This window comes from Sphaeramia orbicularis, unplaced genomic scaffold (genome assembly GCF_902148855.1).
Source record: "Sphaeramia orbicularis unplaced genomic scaffold, fSphaOr1.1, whole genome shotgun sequence".
Classification (NCBI taxonomy): domain Eukaryota; kingdom Metazoa; phylum Chordata; class Actinopteri; order Kurtiformes; family Apogonidae; genus Sphaeramia; species Sphaeramia orbicularis.
Window position 1 is genome coordinate 98,127 of NW_021941572.1, and position 26,143 is coordinate 124,269.

The following is a 26,143-nucleotide window of genomic DNA, read 5'->3' on the forward strand; positions in this document are numbered from 1 at the left end:
TATATATAGATCTTTCTATTGTAGTTATATAAAAAAAACCTCATTTGGTAAGAAAAAAAAAACTTAAAGGAACTCCAGAAACAGGAAAATAAGAAGTGGGGTTTGTTCACGTTGGTTTGGAAACACTCAGGTCGGACAGAGTTCAGAGTTCACAGCTCCACCCACCCACACTCAGAGCTCCACCCACCCACACTCAGAGCTCCACCCACCCACAGGGAAGAAGAGGAAGCGAATGATGTGGCAACCACAGCGACGCCCACACATGCAGTGCCCCGCCCACGCAGGTATGGGACATTGTTATCTTTGTGAGTTGAAAACAGGTTATTTGTGGTTTTACTGCCTATAAACGGAGCAAAGCTAACGGAGCTAAGCTAATGGAGCTAAGCTAACGGAGCTAAGCTAATGGGGCTTTGAGTTTCTGTTTGAAAACTGAGGTTATCTGTGGTTTTACTGCCTATAAACGGAGCAAAGCTAACGGAGCTAAGCTAATGGAACTAAGCTAAGAGCGTAAACCCTGACCTGGAACCCCTTTAAGGTGGATTACCTGGAACCCCTTTAAGGTGGATTACCTGGAACCCCTTTAAGGTGGATTCCTGCCTTATCTGTTCTCCGTCCTGGAGCTCAGCGTCCGTCATCACCGGGGTGGCTCGGTGGAGTTCCCCGTTCCCGTTGATGGTTTTGGATTCCCAGGTCTAATGAAGTCCCGCCTACCTCCGACTCTTCTCAAAGGAGCTTTTTCTTCTACATGTGGAATCAGATCTGACCACGTCTGAGGATGAAGGTCTGCACTGACAAAGGCTGCTATTGTAACCAGGACCAACTGGACCGGACCGACTGGACCAGACCGGACCGGACCCTGACTCTGTCTCTGTGTGGGTGTGTCCACAAATCCAAAACCATCCAATCAGAGAGCACCTTTTAAAGGGAAGCAGCTCACTGATAAGGCAGCGTGTGGAAAAGCAGAAATAAAAAGAATAAAAATACGACTAATAACACAAATAATCCAAATAATAAAGGTGGTTTCCTTCTGTTATTGCTTCTGCTTCTCATGGACACAAAACAGGTGTTCCTTAAAACGTCTAAAGTAGCATTTCATGAACTTATAAAAGCATATACGATTATAAATTATCCAACATATAGAATCCAGTGTCTGGTTCAAATCACACACACACACACACACACACACACACACACACACACCTGTGCATAAATGTCTCGTCTGTCTGGTCCTACTGTGCACTAACAGCTCAGAGTGGAGGAGAACGTTCAGGCCGATCAGCTGATGTTCACACATGAACAATTTAGGTTCAGTTCCAGACTGTGTTTACATGCACAGAAAGAAGAAAGAAGAAGAAAGAGAGAAGGGAAGAGAGAAGAAAGAAGAGAAGAGAGGACAAGAGAGAAGAAAGAAGAGAGAAGAAAGAAGAGAGGAGAGAAGAAAGAAGAGAGAAGAAAGAAGAAAGAAGAGAAGAGAGGAGAGAAGAGAGAAGAAAGAAGAGAGGAGAGAAGAAAGAAGAGAGAAGAAAGAAGAAAGAAGAGAAGAGAGGAGAGAAGAGAGAAGAAAGAAGAGAGGAGAGAAGAAAGAAGAGAGAAGAAAGAAGAAAGAAGAGAAGAGAGAAGAAAGAAGAGAAGAGAGAAGAGAGGAGAAGAAAGAAGAGAGAAGAGAGAAGAAAGAAGAGAGAAGAAAGAAGAGAGGAGAAGAAAGAAGAGAGAAGAAAAGAAGAGAGAAGAAAGAAGAGAAAGAGAGAAGAGAGGAGAAGAGAGAAGAGAGAAGAAAGAAGAGAAGAGAGAAGAAAGAAGAGAGAAGAAAGAAGAGAGGAGAAGAAAGAAGAGAGAAGAGAGAAGAAAGAAGAGAAGAGAGAAGAAAGAAGAGAGAAGAAAGAAGAGAGGAGAAGAAAGAAGAGAGAAGAGAGAAGAAAAGAAGAGAAGAGAGAAGAAAGAAGAGAGAAAGAAGAAGAGAGGAGAAGAAAGAAAAGAAGAAGAGAGAAGAAGAAGAGAGGAGAGGAGAGAAGAACGAAGAGAAGAGAGAAGAGAGGAGAAGAAAGAAGAGAGAAGAAAGAAGAGAAGAGAGAAGAGAGGAGAGAAGAGAGGAGAAGAGAGAAGAAAGAAGAGAGAGAGAAGAGTGACAGTATGAGGAAACACTGGGTTAAAGTGACGGACAGGTGGGTAATGATGACAGAATTATCTCATTATCTCCAGCTGATGTCTGATTATTTATATATAATAATAATAATTATATAATAATTACATAATGTTGAGGGAAGTTTGTATTGAAGCAACAAAACCAGCCCTTCTGTCGCAGTCTGCTTTACTATTGGACGATTATTTATGGATTTATTCTGAAATGATTTTTTTTCTCTCTTCTACAGAACAGGGTCAGAGCCACAGGAAGAAAGTCCATAATTATTATATTATTATAATTAGGAGATTAAAGTCACAATTCTGATTTTAATCTCAGAATTCAGATTTTTTTCTCATAATAATAAAAAAAAATGTCGTGGACCTTCATTTCTGTTTTCCTCCCAGTGGCCCTAATCCTCTTCCGTACTCTTCTTCTCTGTTCTTTCACATTTAGGCCTGACCCAGTAAAGCCGGTGCAGGGCCTACTGAGTCTGCAGTGGGCACATGGGTCAGAGCTCCAGTGACGCCGTCGCCTTTCTCCACTGTCGCCACTCTCACATATTCACATTCACGGCACTGAGACCTTTAAGAACATGTACATGACATGTGCACAAACCGCATATTTACACCTGCTCACAATGAATGGGAGTCAATGGGACACGCCCACTCGGGGTCAGTCATGTGGGTGTAAGTGCACGACATGTGACCTCTGACCCCACAGACATGTGGGGGGGCTCGAGAGCTTTGACATAAGGCCAAATATGTGGTTGCCACGGAAACGGCTATATTGTTCTTGCTCAGATTATTATTATTTTTTATTTTTTTCCTTCTCCTGCGCTTTGAGCTCAATTTTGACCCTCTGAACATTTACAAAAACTCACCAAATTTTGCCCAGAATTCAGAAATGTGAGAAATTGAATTTACATATAGGTTTCGTAGAGGTCGGTAAAGAAATGTTGCCAATTAGTTGTCAATCTCCCAGGCCTACACTTATTTATTGGAAGAAATTTTAATTTTGCGCTATAGCGCCCCCTACAAAGTTACCTTTACAAAAATTGCTTCAGCTCGGACATACGATCACCGATTTGGCTCAAATTTGAGTCAGTTGTCTATCTCCCAGGTCTACACCCATTCATCTGAAAAATTTGAAATTTGGCTCCATAGCGCCCCCTACAAATTTAATTTTACTAAAATTGGTTCAGTTTGGACGTACGATCACCTATTTGGCTCCAATTTGAATCAGTTGCCAGTCTCCCAGGCCTACACCCATTTGTCAGAAGACATTAAAATTTGGTGCTAGAGCTAGGTGGTTACCTTCAGCCAAGTCATTCTTTTTTTGTAGGATCTGGTATCTGTACATTTCCTGATATTGTAAATTAAAAAATAATACAAATTATTTTTTGTGTTAAGAACCAAAGTCCTCCTGTTGGTATTTAACATTTTTTTTAAATTTAAGAGAAAGGAATGAAGAACAAACGTTAAATATGGCTGTGTTTGTGATATCGGTGTCAAATGATGGAATCAGCTGAATGATGAATTGAAATGGAGTTTTAAAAGTTGTTTGGATTTGTCAAATTCTCAGGGGTTTTAAAAGTCACACCACCTCTAACTGACTTATGAAATTAAATGTAAATGAATTTGTGTGAATGTTTTATTTAGGTATGGAGGCGGGGCTTCAGGGGGTATGGAGGCGAGGCTTCAGGGTAAATGGAGGCGGGGCTTCAGGGGACAGGTGTGTACGAGTGAAGAAGAAAAAACAAAGGTATACCACACACTGTCCACTCAGACGATTGAATGGACTTGTTTTCTTCTTTCATGTTTCATTTCCTGCAGTTTCAGGTCCTTCAAAGGATGGAGTAGGAGAAGCAGAAACAAACAGCTTCAGCCTTTTTCACTTATAAACTATGTCAATGACCGTACTGTGCGCTCCATAAGCCGCTACTTTCTTCCACACACTGAGCCTGCGGCTCTAAAATGATGCGGCTAATTCATGTTTTCTGGGCTAACCATCGATCCGGCTGACGAAGGAAGTAGAGCTGCTGGACGTCAGCGTGGCATCAATGAAGCGACGCTGAGACGATGGAGACGGGGTGGGCGGGGCTTAGAGTCCAGAAAGTACGGTATATGTTCTTTATATGTGTGTGTTTTTCTCTGTGACCCAAATCAAACTATTGGTTCATGACTGAACGAGGATGCGTTCCTATTGGTCGATGTATTTGTGCTGTTTTTGTTGTTTTTTTTCCTCCTGCTGATGTGCATTAAAAACAGACTGAAGAACTGAGGGGTCAGTGCAAAGGCTGAAGGGACGGACAGTGATGGTGTGGCACAGACGGACGGACACACACACACACACACACACACACACACACACACACACAGGGCAGGTTCAGGGCCAGCATTCATTCAGTAGTATGGTATCAGGACTGGGAGGGGGACAGTGGAGGAGGCGGGGGGGCGGTGTTCGCTGCCCGCCCCCCCCCCCCCCCCGTGGAAGGTTCAGTGGATCATTGGCCGCTGTCCGCCTTCCCACCGACCTGTGACTGAGGAGTCCTTCATGGAGGGGCCAGACGCTCCCTCCCTCCTCGGGTGTGATGAGCCCCCCCCCCACCCCAAGGCCGTAAAAAAAAAAAAAAAAAAAAGGAGCAGCAGGAGGACGAGCACGCAGGGGCGGGGTTATAAGGTGGAGAAACTGCCCCGCCTTTTCTTCTGTTGTCCGTCCTTTTGGAGGCTCCGCCCTCATATCTGTACCACCTGAAACACACAAACACAAACAGTCAGACACCAACAGACAGACGGACAGACAGACAGACAGACAGACACCAACAGACAGACAGACAGACAGACAGACACCAACAGACAGACAGACAGACGGACGGACAGACAGACAGACAGACAGACAGACAGACACCAACAGACAGACAGACAGACGGACGGACAGACAGACAGACGGACAGACAGACAGACACCAACAGACAGACAGACAGACGGACAGACAGACAGACAGACAGACACCAACAGACAGACGGACAGACAGACAGACACCAACAGACAGACAGACAGACAGACAGACAGACACCAACAGACAGACAGACAGACAGACAGACAGACAGACAGACAGACACCAACAGACAGACAGACAGACGGACAGACAGACAGACAGACAGACACCAACAGACAGACACCAACAGACAGACGGACAGACAGACAGACAGACAGACAGACAGACACCAACAGACAGACACCAACAGACAGACGGACAGACAGACACCAACAGACAGACAGACACCAACAGACAGACACCAACAGACAGACAGACAGACAGACAGACAGACACCAACAGACAGACAGACAGACAGACAGACACCAACAGACAGACAGACACCAACAGACAGACACCAACAGACAGACACAGACAGTCAGTCAGTAGTTCCAGATCTCTGGGCACACACATCACAGACACCCTCTCCTGGACTACAAACACCACAGCCATCGTTAAAAAGGCCCGGCATGCCTCCACTTCCTCCAGATCCTAAAAAGAAACAACATCTGCAAGAGTCTGCAGGTGACCTTTGACCTCTGCTGTTTGAACAGACTGTACATGTGTATGCAGACCACACTGCACTACACAGGATTATCAGACCTGTTCCCTCACCCCAGGACAGGACCAAGTCCTGTTACCACACCAGGGCAGGACCGTACACACACACACACACACACACACACACACACCCCTGCTCATCAGCTGTTCACTCTCCTGCCTTCAGGGAAACCGTACAGGTCACTCAGATCACAGACCACCAGACTCAGTAACAGTTTTATCCAAAAGCCATCCGCTCTAAACCACCAACACACACCACAGTCACCAGCACATTAAGATCCAAGCCACAGGACTTTTACACACATGCACTTTTATACACAAGTATTTTACTCCTGATGTGTTTGGTCAATGTATTTATGAGTGGGAAGAGTGGAATTTGAATGTTATCTGTGCTTTTTTATGTGGGGGGGGCATGTGCAATTTCATTGTAGTTATTATGCAATGACAATAAAGCTTCTATTCTATTCTATTCTATTCTATTCTATTCTATTCTATTCTATTCTATTCTATTCTATTTTAATCTATTTTATTTTATTCTATTCTGTTCTATTTTATTCTATTTATTCTGCTGGAACTGTCCAGATAACAGGACCACCCCAGAACCAGCCTGTGACCAACACATATACAGACCACCACCCACCAACACATACCAGCTGATTTAATACACCCCCCCCCCATCTGTCCGACTGCATCAAATCCTCCAGATGTATAAATCCAATAACTGTTAGTCATTAGATAATTGTAATAATCAGATGCATGCATTTAAGAAATATTGTATTTTTCGGACTGTAAGTCGTTCCAGAGTATAAGTCGCACCAGCCAAAAAATGCATAATAAAGAAGAAAAAAACATATATGTGGCATTTTGCATCCTTTCTCTGATAGAGGCGGTTGCGTTGCATGAAGCAGTAACACCAAGAAGCTCCTCCCCAAACTCATTTATATTCATCTCCGTGGCAACTACCTGGACATTGAGACACAACTGCCCTGTTGACCAGCCTCTGCTGCAGGACGTTGTTCCAACCCCCGTGTACCAACTCCTCCCTCTAGCTGTGTCCACCTAGCTTTAGCCAGTTAGCCGTTAGCTTTGTTTGTGTTCCTCACTGCAGTCAGAGGAACCTCTGCTTTTCTCCAGTCCCTCGCTAGTTTCTCGCTCACTCCAAACGTTCTTTCTGCTGCTCAATTACCGTTTTCAGCTGCATATTTCACTACTTGCAGCTTTTAGTCCGCAGAAGATGATTTTCTTTTTGATGGTATTTTTTTTCAGCCCTTCTCAGTTGCCTTTATAAGTTAGCGGTAACGTTGACATGTTAAATGTTCAGTGGTACAGAAGTAGCAGGTGCACAAGCCTACAGCGCCCTCCTGTGGTTATCAGTGTGAAAATAATGAACATGTGATATTATATAATATGTTTATAATTTGAAATATAAGTCACACCCCCGACCAAACAATGAAAAAAAGTGTGACTTATAGTTCAGAAAATACGGTACAGTAAAACAATATAAAAATATAATATGAAATACAATACAATAATAAAACACTGTGAACCAACACATATCAGCTGATTTACCACAGACCCCCCACCCCATATGGTCCAGATGTGCAGATTTCCATGTTTAATACTGAGTCTGTCTGTCTACATGGTCATATAAAGGCAATAACTGTGAGTCATTAGATAATTGTAATAATTAGATCTGCACTGTAAAAAACCCTGGTTTATACATTTACGTCCATTATTGGATTTCTTTTGGAGTTGTATGTACATATTAGTAAAATGCCAAATTAACACTTTACACACTGTATTTCTTCTTTTTGCACACACACACAGCTTCTGTTTGGTGAATATTTGTTCTATTTTTATTGTGCCTGCTTTGGTTTTTTTATTCTTATTGTTGCATGCCTAAAATTAAAGGTCCTATTATTGTCTCCTGCTAACGGTCGATGACCACAACTCCATTTTCAATCAGTTCTTTTCTTTTTTAATAGGATAAAACATTCTCTTCTCTTCCTCTTTTGTTTGTGTGTGTTTCCTATGGGTTCAAATATTCCAGACTCCAGTTTCAGGTCAGTCCTCTGCACTTCTGTGAGCTGTTGAACTGAAAAGAAAACAGGTGAAGAAGAGCAAACTATCTGAGCTCAGAATGGACATTAGACCTGTAATCTGTCATGGTGCTGTGCCTGCGTGGCTTTGGATGGGGGGGGGGCTGTCAGTAACACCCCCCCCCCAGCTGTGTGTTGTGTTGTGTGCTTCCCATCCTGTCTCTGATCCACTGCTGCTACAACAGGATTAGTGTTGGATTTGGAGGCTCAGCCCAGAGGTTCTACTTTTAGATTCACCTCTTCTGGTTTTTATTCCATCATATACTTGTGTTTCTGTGGTTTTTATTCCATCATGTACTTGTGTTTCTGTGGTTTTTATTCCATCATGTACTTGTGTTTCTGTGGTTTTTATTCCATCATGTACTTGTGTTTCTGTGGTTTTTATTCCATCATGTACTTGTGTTTCTGTGGTTTTTATTCCATCATGTACTTGTGTTTCTGTGGTTTTTATTCCATCATGTACTTGTGTTTCTGTGGTTTTTATTCCATCATGTACTTGTGTGTCTGTGGTTTTTATTCCATCATGTACTTGTGTGTCTGTGGTTTTTATTCCATCATGTACTTGTGTGTCTGTGGTTTTTATTCCATCATGTACTTGTGTTTCTGTGGTTTTTATTCCATCATGTACTTGTGTTTCTGTGGTTTTTATTCCATCATGTACTTGTGTTTCTGTGGTTTTTATTCCATCATGTACTTGTGTTTCTGTGGTTTTTATTCCATCATATACTTGTGTTTCTGTGGTTTTTATTCCATCATGTACTTGTGTTTCTGTGGTTTTTATTCCATCATATACTTGTGTTTCTGTGGTTTTTATTCCATCATGTACTTGTGTGTCTGTGGTTTTTATTCCATCATATACTTGTGTTTCTGTGGTTTTGATTCCATCATATACTTGTGTTTCTGTGGTTTTTATTCCATCATGTACTTGTGTTTCTGTGGTTTTTATTCCATCATATACTTGTGTGTCTGTGGTTTTGATTCCATCATGTACTTGTGTTTCTGTGGTTTTTATTCCATCATATACTTGTGTTTCTGTGGTTTTGATTCCATCATGTACTTGTGTTTCTGTGGTTTTTATTCCATCATGTACTTGTGTTTCTGTGGTTTTTATTCCATCATGTACTTGTGTTTCTGTGGTTTTTATTCCATCATGTACTTGTGTGTCTGTGGTTTTGATTCCATCATGTACTTGTGTGTCTGTGGTTTTGATTCCATCATGTACTTGTGTTTCTGTGGTTTTGATTCCATCATATACTTGTGTTTCTGTGGTTTTTATTCCATCATGTACTTGTGTTTCTGTGGTTTTTATTCCATCATGTACTTGTGTTTCTGTGGTTTTTATTCCATCATGTACTTGTGTGTCTGTGGTTTTGATTCCATCATATACTTGTGTGTCTGTGGTTTTGATTCCATCATGTACTTGTGTTTCTGTGGTTTTTATTCCATCATGTACTTGTGTGTCTGTGGTTTTGATTCCATCATGTACTTGTGTGTCTGTGGTTTTTATTCCATCATGTACTTGTGTTTCTGTGGTTTTTATTCCATCATATACTTGTGTGTCTGTGGTTTTGATTCCATCATGTACTTGTGTTTCTGTGGTTTTTATTCCATCATGTACTTGTGTTTCTGTGGTTTTTATTCCATCATGTACTTGTGTTTCTGTGGTTTTTATTCCATCATGTACTTGTGTTTCTGTGGTTTCTATTCCATCATGTACTTGTGTGTCTGTGGTTTTTATTCCATCATATACTTGTGTGTCTGTGGTTTTGATTCCATCATGTACTTGTGTTTCTGTGGTTTTTATTCCATCATGTACTTGTGTTTCTGTGGTGAACTGTATTTGACGACCCTGGGGAAGACCACATATTCCGTTTAACCCTTTAACTCAGTGGTTCCAACCTTTGTTGGCTCATGACTCCATTTTAACATCACAAATTTCTGGTGACCCCAGACATTGAAAACAGAGACTTTTTCGTTTTTTGTTTTTTTTGCCAAATTTAATTTGTTTTGATCATGTAATTTTATGTTTGCTATACTATGTTGCAAAGAAATGCTAATGTTAGAGGACATTTAGTCTATATAATGTCTATTATTGTGGACATTTAGTCTATAGAATGTCTATTATTGTGGTTATTTAGTCTATATAATTCTATTATTGTGGACATTTAGTCTATAGAATGTCTCTTATTGTGGACATTTACTCTATATAATGTCTATTATTGTGGTTATTTAGTCTATATAATTCTATTATTGTGGACATTTAGTCTATAGAATGTCTCTTATTGTGGACATTTAGTCTATAGAATGTCTCTTATTGTGGACATTTAGTCTATAGAATGTCTATTATTGTGGACATTTAGTCTATAGAATGTCTATTATTGTGGACATTTAGTCTATATAATGTCTATTATTGTGGTTATTTAGTCTATATAATTCTATTATTGTGGACATTTAGTCTATAGAATGTCTATTATTGTGGACATTTAGTCTATATAATGTCTATTATTGTGGTTATTAGGCTATATAATTCTATTATTGTGGACATTTAGTCTATAGAATGTCTATTATTGTGGACATTTAGTCTATAGAATGTCTCTTATTGTGGTCATTTAGTCTATAGAATGTCTCTTATTGTGGACATTTAGTCTGTATAATGTCTATTATTGTGGACATTTAGTCTATATAATGTCTATTATTGTGGACATTTAGTCTACAGAATGTCTCTTATTGTGGACATTTAGTCTGTATAATGTCTATTATTGTGGACATTTAGTCTATATAATGTCTATTATTGTGGACATTTAGTCTATACAATGTCTATTATTGTGGACATTTAGTCTATATAATGTCTATTATTGTGGACATTTAGTCTATATAATGTCTATTATTGTGGACATTTAGTCTATATAATGTCTATTCTTGTGGACATTTAGTCTATATAATGTCTATTATTGTGGACATTTAGTCTATATAATGTCTATTATTGTGGACATTTAGTCTATATAATGTCTATTATTGTGGACATTTAGTCTATATAATGTCTGTTACTGTGGACATTTAGTCTATATAATGTCTATTCTTGTGGACAGAGGCAGTAAATCCAGGTGTAGATTAAAGGTCAGGATCTGTCCAGTCAGTCCAGCTGGGATTTACAAGGAGGACAATTAATACTGAACAAACAAGAACTGAAACTATGAATGATGACAGAGCTGCAGCATCTGAAACTGACCACAGAGAACATGTGACACAAACAGAACCACAGTGCTATATTTTTTATTAGTATGTCATTTTTTTTGTTTCTTTTAATCAATTACTAGAAATTTCAGGCGACCCCATGTGGGGTCCTGACCCCAGGGTTGAGAAACACTGCTTTAACCCCATTATTTCTACTGTGACTCAAGGTTATTATCGTTGACGAAAACTAATGAAATGATGAAAACCAGAATTGAAAAAACATTTTCATTAACTGAAATAAATAAAAACTATAATTAAAAGAATAAAACCATAACTAACTGAAACTGTATTGTGTGTTTACAAAACTAACTAAAACGGATAAAAATTCTGGATCAAATTCCCTTTGTTTTCGTCTTTGTCAGTGTCAAATTGCTGTTGTAGCGTCATGACGTGCAGTCAGTGAACAAAGGACAGACCAAAAACTCTTAATCAGATCACCTCTGTCTCTGGGTCAAACCGAATTCCTGAACAACCATGCTGATTGGCTGGTATCAGGTCAGTGCAGGGACATCCTCTGCAAGTGACATTTAGGAAGACCAATGATTTTAAGGAATGAACCTAGCCTAACTTTAATGGACTTAAAGCAACAAAACTTAGGCCCATTTTCATCTGTTCTTCATCAGACGTCTTCCCCGCCATAGTAAATTAAGGACTCATAAACTGAGTGTTTACACTTAGCCGACTTCGTACTTTCACATCTGTTTATTATGTTTGCTCATCCAGAGGTGAAGATGAACCCAGAAACAAACAACAGACTGAATAACAAAATCACTATATGTGCCATGTTAATAGGATCACAGAAATGTGTTAATGTTGATTAACTCAGCACGTTAACTCTTTTATGTAGATGTAATACTTAGGCCATTTTCCTGACCTGTGGTTTCATATATGTGTGTCCTGTTTATGTCACGGTGAATTATCGTGAAAGTAAGAGTATTACTGATTGTAACATGTCTGAGAATAATGCTATTATTTTACTTAGGCTGAGTGAGGTTACAGGTGATGTATGAAGTTTAAGTGATCTTTTTTAAGGATCTTATTTAAGGATGCAAAGTTTTCTTACAAGTCTGCACAACGTCCTATCTCTTCCCCAAAGGAAGAGAAACGTGACACTGAGATATGCAAATGACTCATTAATATGCACGAGGGGGTTGGATTCGCGCCAAAACTGTCATGTCTGCTCCCAGACTGTGTCTGTCTTTTCTGTTTTCTCTGTCATTTCCTGTTTTATTTTGTTAAGTTTCCCTCTTGTGTCATGTCTGGTGTTTTTACTTCCCCTCCTTGATTGTTTCACCTGCTCCTGATTACCTGACTCCTCCCTGATTGTCTCCACCTGTGTCCTATTGTCTTCCCACCCTCTTGTGTATTTAAACCCTGTGTTTTCCCCTGTTTCTTTGCCAGTTTGTGTTCTACCTTTGTGTGCTCACTTACCAGTGTTTTTGGATCCTGTCAGTCTGTCTGCCCGTTTTGACCCGTTTTGCCTTCCGACCACCGATCCTGCCTGTTCCTTGTCTGCCTGCTCGTCTGGTTCTGACCTGGTTCGTACTTCGACTTCTGATTCTGCCTGTTCCCTGTTTACCTCAGCCTCCAACGTGTTACCTTGTGTTTCGACCCTCGCCTGGACCTTGACCGTGAGTAGCCTTTCCCTCATGTCCCGTTGCCTCCTGAATTGCCCTCCTGTGTATGACCTGGGTTGTTTTTTGACTATCCTCTGTTTTGCCCTAGTCGGGGTGTTGATGGGAATCCTCCGGCTCGGCCGTGCTGACCATCCATATTCCCCGCTCACAGCCCGGACGAAGAGTCCAGAATCACACGCCTTCACAGACGTGTTAACTATTCTGTGCTGTGTTTTTCCTACTGTGATTGTGTTTAATAAACACTCTCAATTGGTCATCTGTGTTCTGGTCTTGCATTTGGGTTCAGCCTTTGTACTAGTCCCATTACAGTACAAACTGGCCAATAAGATGAACCCAGCAGACCTAGACCAGGTCCGGGAGGCAGTTTGGTCCCAGGAGCAACTTCTAGGGGGACATGAACAGATTTTGCACTCCCTAATGGACAAGATGAATCAGCTGTCCGTTCAGTTTTCTGATAATCAGGCTTCTGCTCCGGTCCCGCCAGTCGAGAACATTAACTCTGTCTCACCCGTTAAAGCCTTGGAGGAACCTAACATCCCACCTCCATCTAAGTACACAGGTAACCCTGATACTTGCCGTAATTTTTGTACGCAGCTTCAGCTCATTTTTGATTCCCAGCCCCACCGTTTTGCTAATGAGTCAGCTAAGATTGCATATATTGCTAGCCTGTTGGAAGGCCCTCCTTTAAGCCTTTTCAATGCTGCATATGAACAAGGGTCTCCCATCACTCAGTCAGCCTCGGGTTTGATGGCTGAGCTAAAAAGGATTTATGACCATCCTATCCGCGGACCACAGGCCAGACAAAGACTCATGAGGCTGAGGCAGGGAGAGCGTCCCATTAGGCAGTATATCAGTGAGTTTCGTTCTCTAGCAGCAGAATCTGAATGGAATGAGAAGTCCCTGATCTCTGCGTTCCAGAGCGGTCTTAACCGCACCATCGGTCGTGAGATGGCGCTCCGGCAGGAACTCCATTCACTGGATGATGTCATTGAGGCAGCTATTCAGGTTTCTGACCAGTCGGCGTTTTGGCAGCCAGAACCATCATGGAACCACCAGCCTTCCGTGAGTAAGCCCCACACAGAACCCCCTCACCCAGTACCTGAGTCCAGCGGGGGTTCGAAAGTAGAACCGATGCAAGTGGGTCGGACTCGTCTGTCGGCAGAGGAACGTCAACGCCGTCTGGTGGCTGGTCTGTGCCTATACTGTGGTCAGGAGGGGCACCGGGTCAGCAACTGCCCTGTAAAACTTGGAACGGTAGCAGATGAGGAGTCTCTCTTAAGTAGAACGTTCTGTGTGTCCAGCGCCTCTCGTGTGCAGCCTTTGGTCTGTTTGTGCACTAACTCTGTGTCTCTGCAGATTCCTGTCCTGATTGACTCCGGTTCAGACGCTAATTTAATGGACGAGAGATTAGCTGAACAGCTCCACCTCAGCCTGCTCCCGGTTCAGCGACCCCTGGAGGCGAGGGCTCTGGACAACCACATCATCTGTAGAGTGACCCAACGGACGCAACCAGTTACCGTCCGGTTCATGGATGGTCACTCAGAGGAAGTCAGTTTTCATGTTTATCACTCTGACTCTCACCCTCTTATACTAGGTCACCCCTGGCTCCTGCTCCATAACCCGTGTATAAACTGGAAGACAGGGGAGGTCCAATCTTGGGGAGAGGGGTGTGGTTCCTGTCGTGGGGGGGGTCCGGGGACCTGACCCTCCATCCGTATCAGTCCCGGTCACCGTGGCATCCGTCAATTCACCGGAGGAGCAGGAGATGGTTTTTCCCGCTCTTAATAAGGTACCTGAATGCTATCATGACCTGAAGGAGGTCTTTAATAAGTCTCGCGCCACTGCGTTGCCTCCTCATAGACCATATGACTGTGCCATTGATCTGCGTCCTGGAACCTGTCCCCCTAAGGGGAGGCTGTATTCTCTGTCTGGCCCGGAAACGGCTGCTATGAAAAAGTATATTGATGAGTCTCTGGCGGCCGGCCTGATTCGACCCTCCTCATCTCCAGCTGGGGCAGGTTTCTTCTTCGTTGACAAGAAGGACAAGACGCTCCGCCCTTGTATTGATTATCGTGGCCTTAATGACATTACTATCCGTAATAGATACCCATTACCACTCATGTCTTCAGCATTTGAACTATTACATGGGGCCAAAGTATTCACCAAGCTAGATCTCCGTAACGCATATCACTTAGTGAGAATTAGAGAAGGGGACGAGTGGAAAACAGCCTTTAACACCCCCAGTGGACACTACGAGTACTTAGTGATGTCATTTGGCCTCACCAACGCCCCCGCTGTTTTCCAAGCTCTAGTTAACGACGTGTTACGAGACATGCTCAATGTTTTTGTGTTTGTTTATTTGGATGACATTCTAATTTTTTCCCCGGATGAGGAGTCACATGTCCAGCATGTCCGCCAGGTGCTCCAGAGACTCCTCCAAAACCAGCTGTTTGTAAAAGCTGAGAAGTGTGAGTTCCACCGCCCGTCTGTTTCTTTTCTGGGTTTCATCATCGCGGAGGGGAATGTCCAGATGGACCCAGACAAGGTCAGTGCCGTTAAAGATTGGCCCACTCCCACCAGTCGCAAGGATGTCCAGAGATTCCTTGGTTTTGCTAATTTCTACAGGAAGTTCATTAGGGGGTTCAGCAGTGTGGCTGCCCCTTTGCATGCCCTGACCTCCCCTAAGTCCAGTTTCAGATGGAGCCCCGAAGCAGAGGCGGCGTTCGTGAAGCTAAAGGGGGCTTTCACTTCGGCCCCCATTCTGTCAGTCCCGGACCCGGCCCGTCAGTTCATCGTGGAGGTGGACGCATCTGATTTGGGGGTTGGAGCTGTCATTTCCCAACGCTCTCCAAAGGACAACAGGCTCCACCCATGTGCTTTCCTCTCCAGGAGACTGTCGAAAGCGGAGAGGAATTATGACATCGGCAACAGGGAGTTGCTAGCCATCAAGGTGGCCCTGGAGGAATGGCGTCACTGGCTGGAGGGAACAGAGGTTCCATTCATGATCTGGACAGATCACAAGAATCTGGAGTATTTGCGGACTGCCAAAAGACTCAACTCCCGTCAGGCCAGGTGGGCATTGTTCTTCACTCATTTTAACCTCTCTCTTTCATATCGGCCCGGCTCTAAAAATGTGAAGCCTGACGCTCTGTCCAGACTCTTTATGCCTGTTAAATCTGATTCTGAACCGGGATCTATCCTACCTGAGACCTGTGTGGTGGGGGCGGTGCAGTGGGAGATTGAGAAGTCTGTTATTAATGCATTACATGACTGTGACATCCCGGCTGGCGTTCCGCCAGACCGTCTGTTTGTTCCTGCTCACCTCCGCCCGCAGGTCATTCACTGGGCCCACACATCCAGGCTGACATGCCACCCGGGAGTCCAGCGGACTGCGTTTTTTATTAAACAGCGCTTCTGGTGGCCCGCCTTGGAGAAGGAGGTGGCGGAGTACATTGCTGCCTGTCCCGTCTGTGCAGCATGTAAGTCCTCCAATAAACCTCTGGTTGGTCAATTACACCCTCTACCTGTTCCCAGTAGACCCTGGTCTAATGTGTCACTAGACTTTGTGACGGGGCTGCCCCCGTCTGATGGAAATACCACTGTGTTGACCATTGTTGACCGTTTTTCTAAGATGGCTCACTTTGTCCCACTACCTAAGCTCCCCTCTGCTAAGGAGACAGCAGAGGCCATGTTATATCATGTCTGTCGATTACATGGTTTTCCCAGAGACATTGTTTCGGACAGAGGTCCTCAGTTTGTCGCACGTTTTTGGCGTGCTTTTTGCTCCCTTATCGGGGCGTCTGTTAGTCTGTCCTCGGGCTATCACCCACAGTCCAACGGTCAGACTGAGCAGCTCAATCAGGTGCTGGAGGCCGGTCTTAGAGTTTTGGCCTCCCACAACCCTGCTTCCTGGAGCCGCCAGCTGATCTGGGTTGAATACGCCCACAACTCGCTGCCCTGTGCTTCTTCTGGTCTGTCTCCATTTCACGTAGTTTGTGGTTATCAACCTCCTCTGTTCCCGGCCCTGGAGAAGGACGTCAGCGTCCCCTCAGCTCTGGCTATGATTAGGAGATGCAAGAGGACCTGGATTCGCGCCAGACAAGCTCTGTTAAAAGCCTCAGGGATCTACAAGACAGCTGCGGATCGGCACAGGACTCCAGCTCCGGCCTACCAGCGCGACCAACGTGTGTGGCTGTCAACCCGTCATCTTCCTCTGAGGGTGGAGAGCCGCAAATTGGCACCCAGGTTCGTGGGCCCATTTCCTATTTCAAAAATTATGAATCCTGTCTCTGTTCGCCTGAAGCTACCTAGGACCATGAGGATAAACCCGACCTTTCATGTGAGTCAAGTTAAACCGGCTAAGGAGAGCCGGTTAGTCCCTCCCACCCAGCCACCACCGCCACCCCGGATCATTGATGGAGGTCCAGCCTACAATGTTCGCCGGCTCCTAGCGGCCCATCGTCGGGGAAGAGGATTTCAATACTTGGTGGACTGGGAAGGATACGGCCCTGAAGAGCGCTCCTGGGTGCCCGCCTCTTACATCCTGGACCCGGACCTGATCCGGGACTTCCATCAGCGCCACCCGGAGGTTCCTGGGCCGTCCGGTGCCGTCCCTTAGAGGGGGGGGTACTGTCATGTCTGCTCCCAGACTGTGTCTGTCTTTTCTGTTTTGTCTGTCATTTCCTGTTTTATTTTGTTAAGTTTCCCTCTTGTGTCATGTCTGGTGTTTTTACTTCCCCTCCTTGATTGTTTCACCTGCTCCTGATTACCTGACTCCTCCCTGATTATCTCCACCTGTGTCCAATTGTCTTCCCTCCCTCTTGTGTATTTAAACCCTGTGTTTTCCCCTGTTCCTTTGCCAGTTTGTGTTCTACCTTTGTGTGCTCACTTACCAGCGTTTTTGGATCCCTGTCAGTCTGTCTGCCCGTTTTGACCCGTTTGCCTTCCGACCACCGATCCTGCCTGTTCCTTGTCTGCCTGCTCATCTGGTTCTGACCTGGTTCGTTCATCCGACTTCTGATTCTGCCTATTCCCTGTTTACCTCAGCCTCCAACGTGTTACCTTGTGTTTCGACCCTCGCCTGGACCTTGACCGTGAGTAGCCTTTCCCTCATGTCCCGTTGCCTCCTGAATTGCCCTCCTGTGTATGACCTGGCTTGTTTTTTGACTATCCTCTGTTTTGCCCTAGTCGGGGTGTTGACGGGAATCCTCCGGCTCGGCCGTGCTGACCATCCATATTCCCCGCTCACAGCCCGGACGAAGAGTCCAGAATCACACGCCTTCACAGACGTGTTAACTATTCTGTGCTGTGTTTTTACTACTGTGATTGTGTTTAATAAACACTCTCAACTGGTCATCTGTGTTCTGGTCTTGCATTTGGGTTCAGCCTTTGTACTAGTCCCATTACAAAAACAGACAAAGAAGGCAACGCCCCGAGGCATCGATGACTCATCAACATGTACGAGGGAGGCGTCCCGGGTTGGTTTTGGACAGAACTATAAAAGTAAATGAAACCAACTTTTCATCAGTCTTTTCCATCTTCTGGGCTCTCACAGAGCTTTACCATCACTCTCGCTCTCAAAACTTCACAAAGAGCTTTTACCATCTTCTGAGCTCGCAAAGAGCTTTTCCACCTTCGCTGTTCTCCACTTCTCCTGGCGAGCTTTCCAGAACCAGCCACCAGAGCCAGCTGTGAACCTCCTCCAGCCAGCAGAACTTCAGAACTTCAGACTTCCAGAGCTCCGGCGAGCATTCTGCTCCCACAGCCTGTTCCTGCTTCGAACTTTGTCAGAAGACTTCATCCGTTCTCCGTCAAGGCCTCTCCAGCCTGCATCCTCACCGCGGTTGTGCCATTCCAGCTGCTACATGCTCCTTCTACAAAGTCAAGACCCGCATCCTTCAAAGACCGACAACCTGTAAGAAAACTTACTCCTGATTTATCTGAGTTGGTGTTATTCCAATTTAAGTAGGTTTACCTCACCTTAACCTCACTAACGCTATAATATCTTGAATATAACCATATGCCAGTTTAGTCTATTTTTCCCTTGTCCATAATCTCCTGCTCCCTTTTGTCGTATTTGTCTCTTGTCTTTGTGTTATTTGTGTCTTAGTTTAGTTAATAAATTCTTTATATGTGTACAAATCTGCTGCCTCAATTATTCTTGTGTACTGCCTTTTCATGCTCGGGTTCCCTGTGCAGTCAGCGGACTACCACCTTTGCAAGATTTCCAAATTATTGTTTTGGGTTGATTTAAGTTTAAGCTTAGTTATAAATCTATAATTAAATTAATCAATAAATCAACACTCCATTCTTAAATAATTTGGTATCCTATTCTTGCTACAATATTAAATGGATTTCTTTGTCTCTCTCAGTTTTCTGTGCTGTCTCCATACGACACTTTTTGCTCCGTCACTTGTGTTCACTTGTGGTTTCCAGTCGTCTTCTGGTCCCCACTCTACCTGGAAACATGGAGACTAGAGTTGGGAGAAAGCAGCAGAGACAACTGAGAATCGATAAGGAATCGGATCGATAAGCAAAATGGATCATGGAATCGGTATGGTTAAATTCTTTTGGATTCCCATCCCTACTCAGACCTGACCAACTGTGTTTTTTTCCATCACATCCACTGACTGAATGACAATAAAGTCTGAGAAATGATGTGATGGTGTTTTCACTGGTGTCTCCTCCAAATGAGTGGAATTTATCCATGAGTGCACCTGTGGAAAAGCACAACTCTACATTTACAACCTCATGTTGTGATTCCAATAACACCTTAGTGAATAGTTCAGTTGAAGTACAAACATCTGCAGGAAAATAACATCGCACAAAGACTCCAATTAGCTCCAACTCAGAGATTCTGTGGATTTTCCTCCAGTCGTCTTTGTGTTGTAAATGTTCTCAGCTCCAGTTCTGTGTTTGCATTTATTAGACGCTGCTGTGAACTGTGATTAGTTTATGACTCAAACATGAAATTAAAGTGTTGAAATGCCGGTGTGATGTTGGGATAATTACAGCTGTGTGTTCTGGGATACGTGTCGGATCCTCCACCGAAGGGGAGGAGCCACGGGTTTAGCAACGGCCTCGGTCCAATCAAACCCACGAGTGGTTTTTGGCTCCGAGGACGCAGAGCAGACTGAAAAAACCCTGACATGAGACTGGAAATAGAGTTAAATGAAGGAAAAGCCCAACCTTAACTCATAAAGACCCAAAACAATCCACCTGTTCATCCACTCATCCTATCAACACCTGTCAATAATTGGTGAAAAATGCAGTTTTACCACAATTATTGACAGGATAAAATGTATTAAAACTGAAAAAATGAGAATACATGGGCAAAATATGTGAAAAATAAAGAAGAAATGAACCAAAAAAACTCAAAATATGACATAAAAGTGAAAAAAATCCTTCTAATTTGAGAAGAAAATGAGCCAAATCACTGTCACTGATCCAACTCCATGGGTTTGACTAGAGAATCTATGCTGTAGAAGATGACGGTGTTTCCATGATAACTACAGAGCCTCTGAGCGTCCAAATATAGTCATATCTGATGACTATGAAAAGATGAAGAACTGTATTTGACACCAGTTATTTCCATGTATTGATAGTTTTAGTGGATCAGCAGGTATTCAACAGTTCAGATCAGTAGATGGTTCTGGTTTTTTAGGGTTAACTGAATAAATACAGGGTTCTGGATGGGATGAAAGGATGGACTCTGCTCATTTTTCAAGTAGTTTACTCATTTTTTCCTCATTTTAGTGGTGTTTTTTCACTTTTATGCCACATTTCAAAGCTTTTTGGTTCATCTTTTCCACATTTTTTTTTAAAGTATTTTGCTCATTTATTCTTGTCTTACAGGTTTTTATACATTTTATCCTATGAATAATTGAGTTCAAACTGTATTTGACACCACTTCTTTAATGTATTGATAGGATTAGTGGATCCACAGGTACTAAACAGTTTACATCAGTAGATGGTTTGGGTTAAAGATGGATCTGGGGTTTTTTTTAGGGTTGAATCACTATTTTTTTTTTTAGTCATTTTCTGTTCAACACTGACTGATTGATGCAATTAAACATAAAAGTAAGTGTATTTGGCATCTGTTACTGAGGAAAGAGTCTGTATTTAATCTGCAGTTGTTAATTCAAATGTGATGATTCCATCCAGATATGTACTGGGATTCAAAATGACATGTCGAATGGATTTTTCCTTTACTGCTGTCAGTGAGAGTTTGTGTTTTACAAGGAAAACCTTCCTGTTTTTAGTCCAGTTTGACAGATTTACTGCCTTAGTGGAATGGATGCATTTAGGAGTTTTCAGTTTTCAACATTTTTGTAGAAAACTCATGAAAAAGTATGTGACGAATCCATGAAAACAGTTGCACTTGGACGGTAACCCAGTGGTGTTTGATGTGTGTGCTTCTGTGAGCTCCAGCTGAATGATAAGAGTGGTGCTCCTGCAGCTGAACAAACAGCAGAAGGTCTGAAGGTCTGAAGGCCTCAGCTGCACACACTGGGGCTGCACCACACATCTGCATCATATCTGTGTCTACAGATGAACATTCAAGATATTCAGATTGAAAAGCAACCGTATAAACCAGATAGATTTCCCCTACGCTCGCCCTGCATGTACAGCTCTGGAAGTCACAACAAATGTCATTTTGAGTTTGGCGGCCCACAGGCTGTAGCTGTTGTCATCATGTGGCGTCTGCCGTCCGTTACAAAACTTTCAATCGTCTTCTTCTCCGAAACTACGATTCCAATTGACTTCAAACTTGGTCTACAGCTTCTGTATGATGATGTCAACACAAGGGATTGAAATTATTTGGATCCGGATCTGATTCTGGATTTGGTGCCACTTTGACAAATGTTCCCATTCTAACAGATAGGAAGTGGATTGATCCAATAAATCAGTATCAATGATATCAAGAGTGAATCTGAATTTTTTACAGATCTGATTGAATATGAGCAGAACATGGACTATTTCTGTAACAGAATAAATACACAGAACTGGGGGAGAAGAAATGGATCTGGATACATTTACCGAAGCTTTGAATTTGGTCGCTAAGATACAGGGCCATTGGTCCGATTTTTACGATTGCCCTTAAATGCACCACCAAGGCCAGCCAACCACAAACCTTATTTCATGCTTGTTGTGGATTGACAGCTGAAGATTTGTTGTGTTAGTGGTCGATGCGGACACGACTACCAAACACTTTTTACACCACATGTGTTTTTGCTCTTGGTCTTCTTCATCAAACCCAAAGTGATTCCAAACAGTTGAAGTGGACCGGCCTTTTGTGTTCACCAAGAGCTTCTGCTGGGATTCACCTGACAGTTTGACAGACCGCTACGTACAACTGTCCTGGAGGGTTAGGGTTAGGGTTAGGTCCACCTGTCCTGGAGGGTTAGGGTTAGGTCCACCTGTCCTGGAGGGTTAGGGTTAGGTCCACCTGTCCTGGAGGGTTAGGGTTAGGTCCACCTGTCCTGGAGGGTTAGGGTTAGGTCCACCTGTCCTGGAGGGTTAGGGTTAGGGTTAGGTCCACCTGTCCTGGAGGGTTAGGGTTAGGGTTAGGTCCACCTGTCCTGGAGGGTTAGGGTTAGGGTTAGGTCCACCTGTCCTGGAAGGTTAGGGTTAGGTCCACCTGTCCTGGAGGGTTAGGGTTAGGGTTAGGTCCACCTGTCCTGGAAGGTTAGGGTTAGGTCCACCTGTCCTGGAGGGTTAGGGTTAGGTCCACCTGTCCTGGAGGGTTAGGGTTAGGGTTAGGTCCACCTGTCCTGGAGGGTTAGGGTTAGGGTTAGGTCCACCTGTCCTGGAAGGTTAGGGTTAGGTCCACCTGTCCTGGAGGGTTAGGGTTAGGTCCACTTGTCCTGGAGGGTTAGGGTTAGGGTTAGGTCCACCTGTCCTGGAAGGTTAGGGTTAGGTCCACCTGTCCTGGAGGGTTAGGGTTAGGTCCACTTGTCCTGGAGGGTTAGGGTTAGGTCCACTTGTCCTGGAGGGTTAGGGTTAGGTCCACCTGTCCTGGAGGGTTAGGGTTAGGTCCACTTGTCCTGGAGGGTTAGGGTTAGGGTTAGGTCCACCTGTCCTGGAGGGGTGGACCTGCTGGAGCTTAGAGGGGGGCGGGGCCCAGCAGTTCATGGTAGCCTGCGTGTGCGTGAATTAAAACTCAAATTTAATAATCGTTTTTTCTCGATCACATAATTTTCGTAATTGTTGAGTGTAATAATTGAAGTTGTAACTAAATGTCCATTAATTGCACAGCCCTAGTATTGTGATTCCTACGGTATCACCACATTCTTGCTGATACACAGCCCTACTCATAAATGGCATCTGTGCACTAGACCACCCCCCAGTAGGAGAACACCAGTAGGAGAACACCAGTAGGTGAACACCAGTAGGTGAACACCAGTAGGAGAACACCAGTAGGTGAACACCAGTAGGAGAACACCAGTAGGAGAACACCAGTAGGTGAACACCAGTAGGAGAACACCAGTAGGAGAACACCAGTAGGTGAACACCAGTAGGAGAACACCAGTAGGTGAACACCAGTAGGAGAACACCAGTAGGAGAACACCAGTAGGAGAACACCAGTAGGTGAACACCAGTAGGAGAACACCAGTAGGAGAACACCAGTAGGTGAACACCAGTAGGAGAACACCAGTAGGAGAACACCAGTAGTTGGATACCAGTAGAACACCAATAGGAGAACATCAGTAGAACACCAGTAGGTGAACACCAGTAGGTGAACACCAGTAGGAGAACACCAGTAGGAGAACACCAGTAGGAGAACACCAGTAGGTGAACACCAGTAGGAGAACACCAGTAGGAGAACACCAGTAGGTGAACACCAGTAGTTGGATACCAGTAGAACACCAATAGGAGAACATCAGTAGAACACCAGTAGGTGAACACCAGTAGGTGAACACCAGTAGAACACCAGTAGGTGAACACCAGTAGAACACCAGTAGGTGAACACCAGTAGAACACCAGTAGGTGAACACCAGTAGAACACCAGTAGGAGAACACCAGTAGGAGAACACCAGTAGGTGAACACCAGTAGAACACCAGTAGGTGAACACCAGTAGGTGAACACCAGTAGAACACCAGTAGGAGAACACCATTAGGAGAACACCAGTAGGTGAACACCAGTAGAACACCAGTAGGTGAACACCAGTAGAACACCAGTAGGTGAACACCAGTAGGTGAACACCAGTAGAACACCAGTAGGAGAACACCAGTAGGTGAACACCAGTAGAACACCAGTAGGTGAACACCAGTAGGTGAACACCAGTAGAACACCAGTAGGAGAACACCAGTAGGAGAACACCAGTAGGTGAACACCAGTAGAACACCAGTAGGTGAACACCAGTAGGTGAACACCAGTAGAACACCAGTAGGTGAACACCAGTAGGTGAACACCAGTAGAACACCAGTAGGAGAACACCAGTAGGTGAACACCAGTAGAACACCAGTAGGAGAACACCAGTAGGAGAACACCAGTAGGTGAACACCAGTAGAACACCAGTAGGTGAACACCAGTAGGTGAACACCAGTAGAACACCAGTAGGTGAACACCAGTAGGTGAACACCAGTAGGTGAACACCAGTAGAACACCAGTAGGTGAACACCAGTAGGTGAACACCAGTAGGTGAACACCAGTAGGTGAACACCAGTAGAACACCAGTAGGTGAACACCAGTAGAACACCAGTAGGTGAACACCAGTAGGTGAACACCAGTAGAACACCAGTAGGTGAACACCAGTAGGTGAACACCAGTAGAACACCAGTAGGTGAACACCAGTAGGTGAACACCAGTAGGTGAACACCAGTAGAACACCAGTAGGTGAACACCAGTAGGTGAACACCAGTAGGTGAACACCAGTAGGTGAACACCAGTAGAACCCCAGTAGGTGAACACCAGTAGGTGAACACCAGTAGGTGAACACCAGTAGAACACCAGTAGGTGAACACCAGTAGGTGAACACCAGTAGAACACCAGTAGGTGAACACCAGTAGGTGAACACCAGTAGGTGAACACCAGTAGGTGAACACCAGTAGAACACCAGTAGGTGAACACCAGTAGGTGAACACCAGTAGAACACCAGTAGGAGAACACCAGTAGGTGAACACCAGTAGAACACCAGTAGGTGAACACCAGTAGGTGAACACCAGTAGAACACCAGTAGGAGAACACCAGTAGGAGAACACCAGTAGGTGAACACCAGTAGAACACCAGTAGGTGAACACCAGTAGGTGAACACCAGTAGAACACCAGTAGGTGAACACCAGTAGGTGAACACCAGTAGAACACCAGTAGGAGAACACCAGTAGGTGAACACCAGTAGAACACCAGTAGGAGAACACCAGTAGGAGAACACCAGTAGGTGAACACCAGTAGAACACCAGTAGGTGAACACCAGTAGGTGAACACCAGTAGAACACCAGTAGGTGAACACCAGTAGGTGAACACCAGTAGGTGAACACCAGTAGAACACCAGTAGGTGAACACCAGTAGGTGAACACCAGTAGGTGAACACCAGTAGGTGAACACCAGTAGAACACCAGTAGGTGAACACCAGTAGAACACCAGTAGGTGAACACCAGTAGGTGAACACCAGTAGAACACCAGTAGGTGAACACCAGTAGGTGAACACCAGTAGAACACCAGTAGGTGAACACCAGTAGGTGAACACCAGTAGGTGAACACCAGTAGAACACCAGTAGGTGAACACCAGTAGGTGAACACCAGTAGGTGAACACCAGTAGGTGAACACCAGTAGAACCCCAGTAGGTGAACACCAGTAGGTGAACACCAGTAGGTGAACACCAGTAGAACACCAGTAGGTGAACACCAGTAGGTGAACACCAGTAGAACACCAGTAGGTGAACACCAGTAGGTGAACACCAGTAGGTGAACACCAGTAGGTGAACACCAGTAGAACACCAGTAGGTGAACACCAGTAGGTGAACACCAGTAGAACCCCAGTAGGTGAACACCAGTAGAACCCCAGTAGGTGAACACCAGTAGGTGAACACCAGTAGGTGAACACCAGTAGGTCAATCCACCAGTGCCTACATGAGTCTGCTTGTTGGTGGAACTCCTGCAGAATCCTGCTGTCATGTACAGCAGCTGTGCAGAAGCAGAAGCAGAAGCAGACCTGCCTGCTGCTGTTTACAGTCCACGCTGCACATCTGAAATCCAACTGCAGCTGTGTGGGTCGTAACTGAATTACAAATGGAAAGGGAGTTCTGTGGATGGAGATAAGACTCAGTGATAATTCTAGTCTGATATCGACATGTTCTTGACCCCGGGATGGAGAATGGTTCAACTCTTCCAGTATCTGGATCCTCCGCCGGAAATGATCCACTAAACAAACGTCAAACCTGCAGGATCTGCACTTCGTCTTCTGTGGGAATTTACACCTTCCCTAACCCCTAACCCCTAACCCCTAACCCTA

The 26,143-nt window shown here is 44.3% G+C and overlaps 1 protein-coding gene across 3 annotated transcripts in view; it reads right to left on the minus strand.

Moving 5' to 3' along the window:
• Positions 1-4,742: 4,742 nt before the first annotated feature.
• Positions 4,743-26,143, minus strand: part of spns2 (SPNS lysolipid transporter 2, sphingosine-1-phosphate) — a 267,467-nt gene continuing 246,066 nt past the window's right edge. Inside the window, exon 13 of one of the 3 annotated variants that reach the window (XM_030129915.1) lies at positions 4,743-4,872. Coding sequence is in view for 1 of the 3 variants with exons in the window: in XM_030129913.1 (XP_029985773.1) it covers positions 4,858-4,872 (15 nt within the window). In the remaining 2 variants the exon portion in view is untranslated. Of the gene's footprint in view, positions 4,873-18,582; positions 18,602-26,143 lie in introns of those variants that run through there. The other 2 variants (XM_030129913.1, XM_030129916.1) reach the window with 2 other exon arrangements.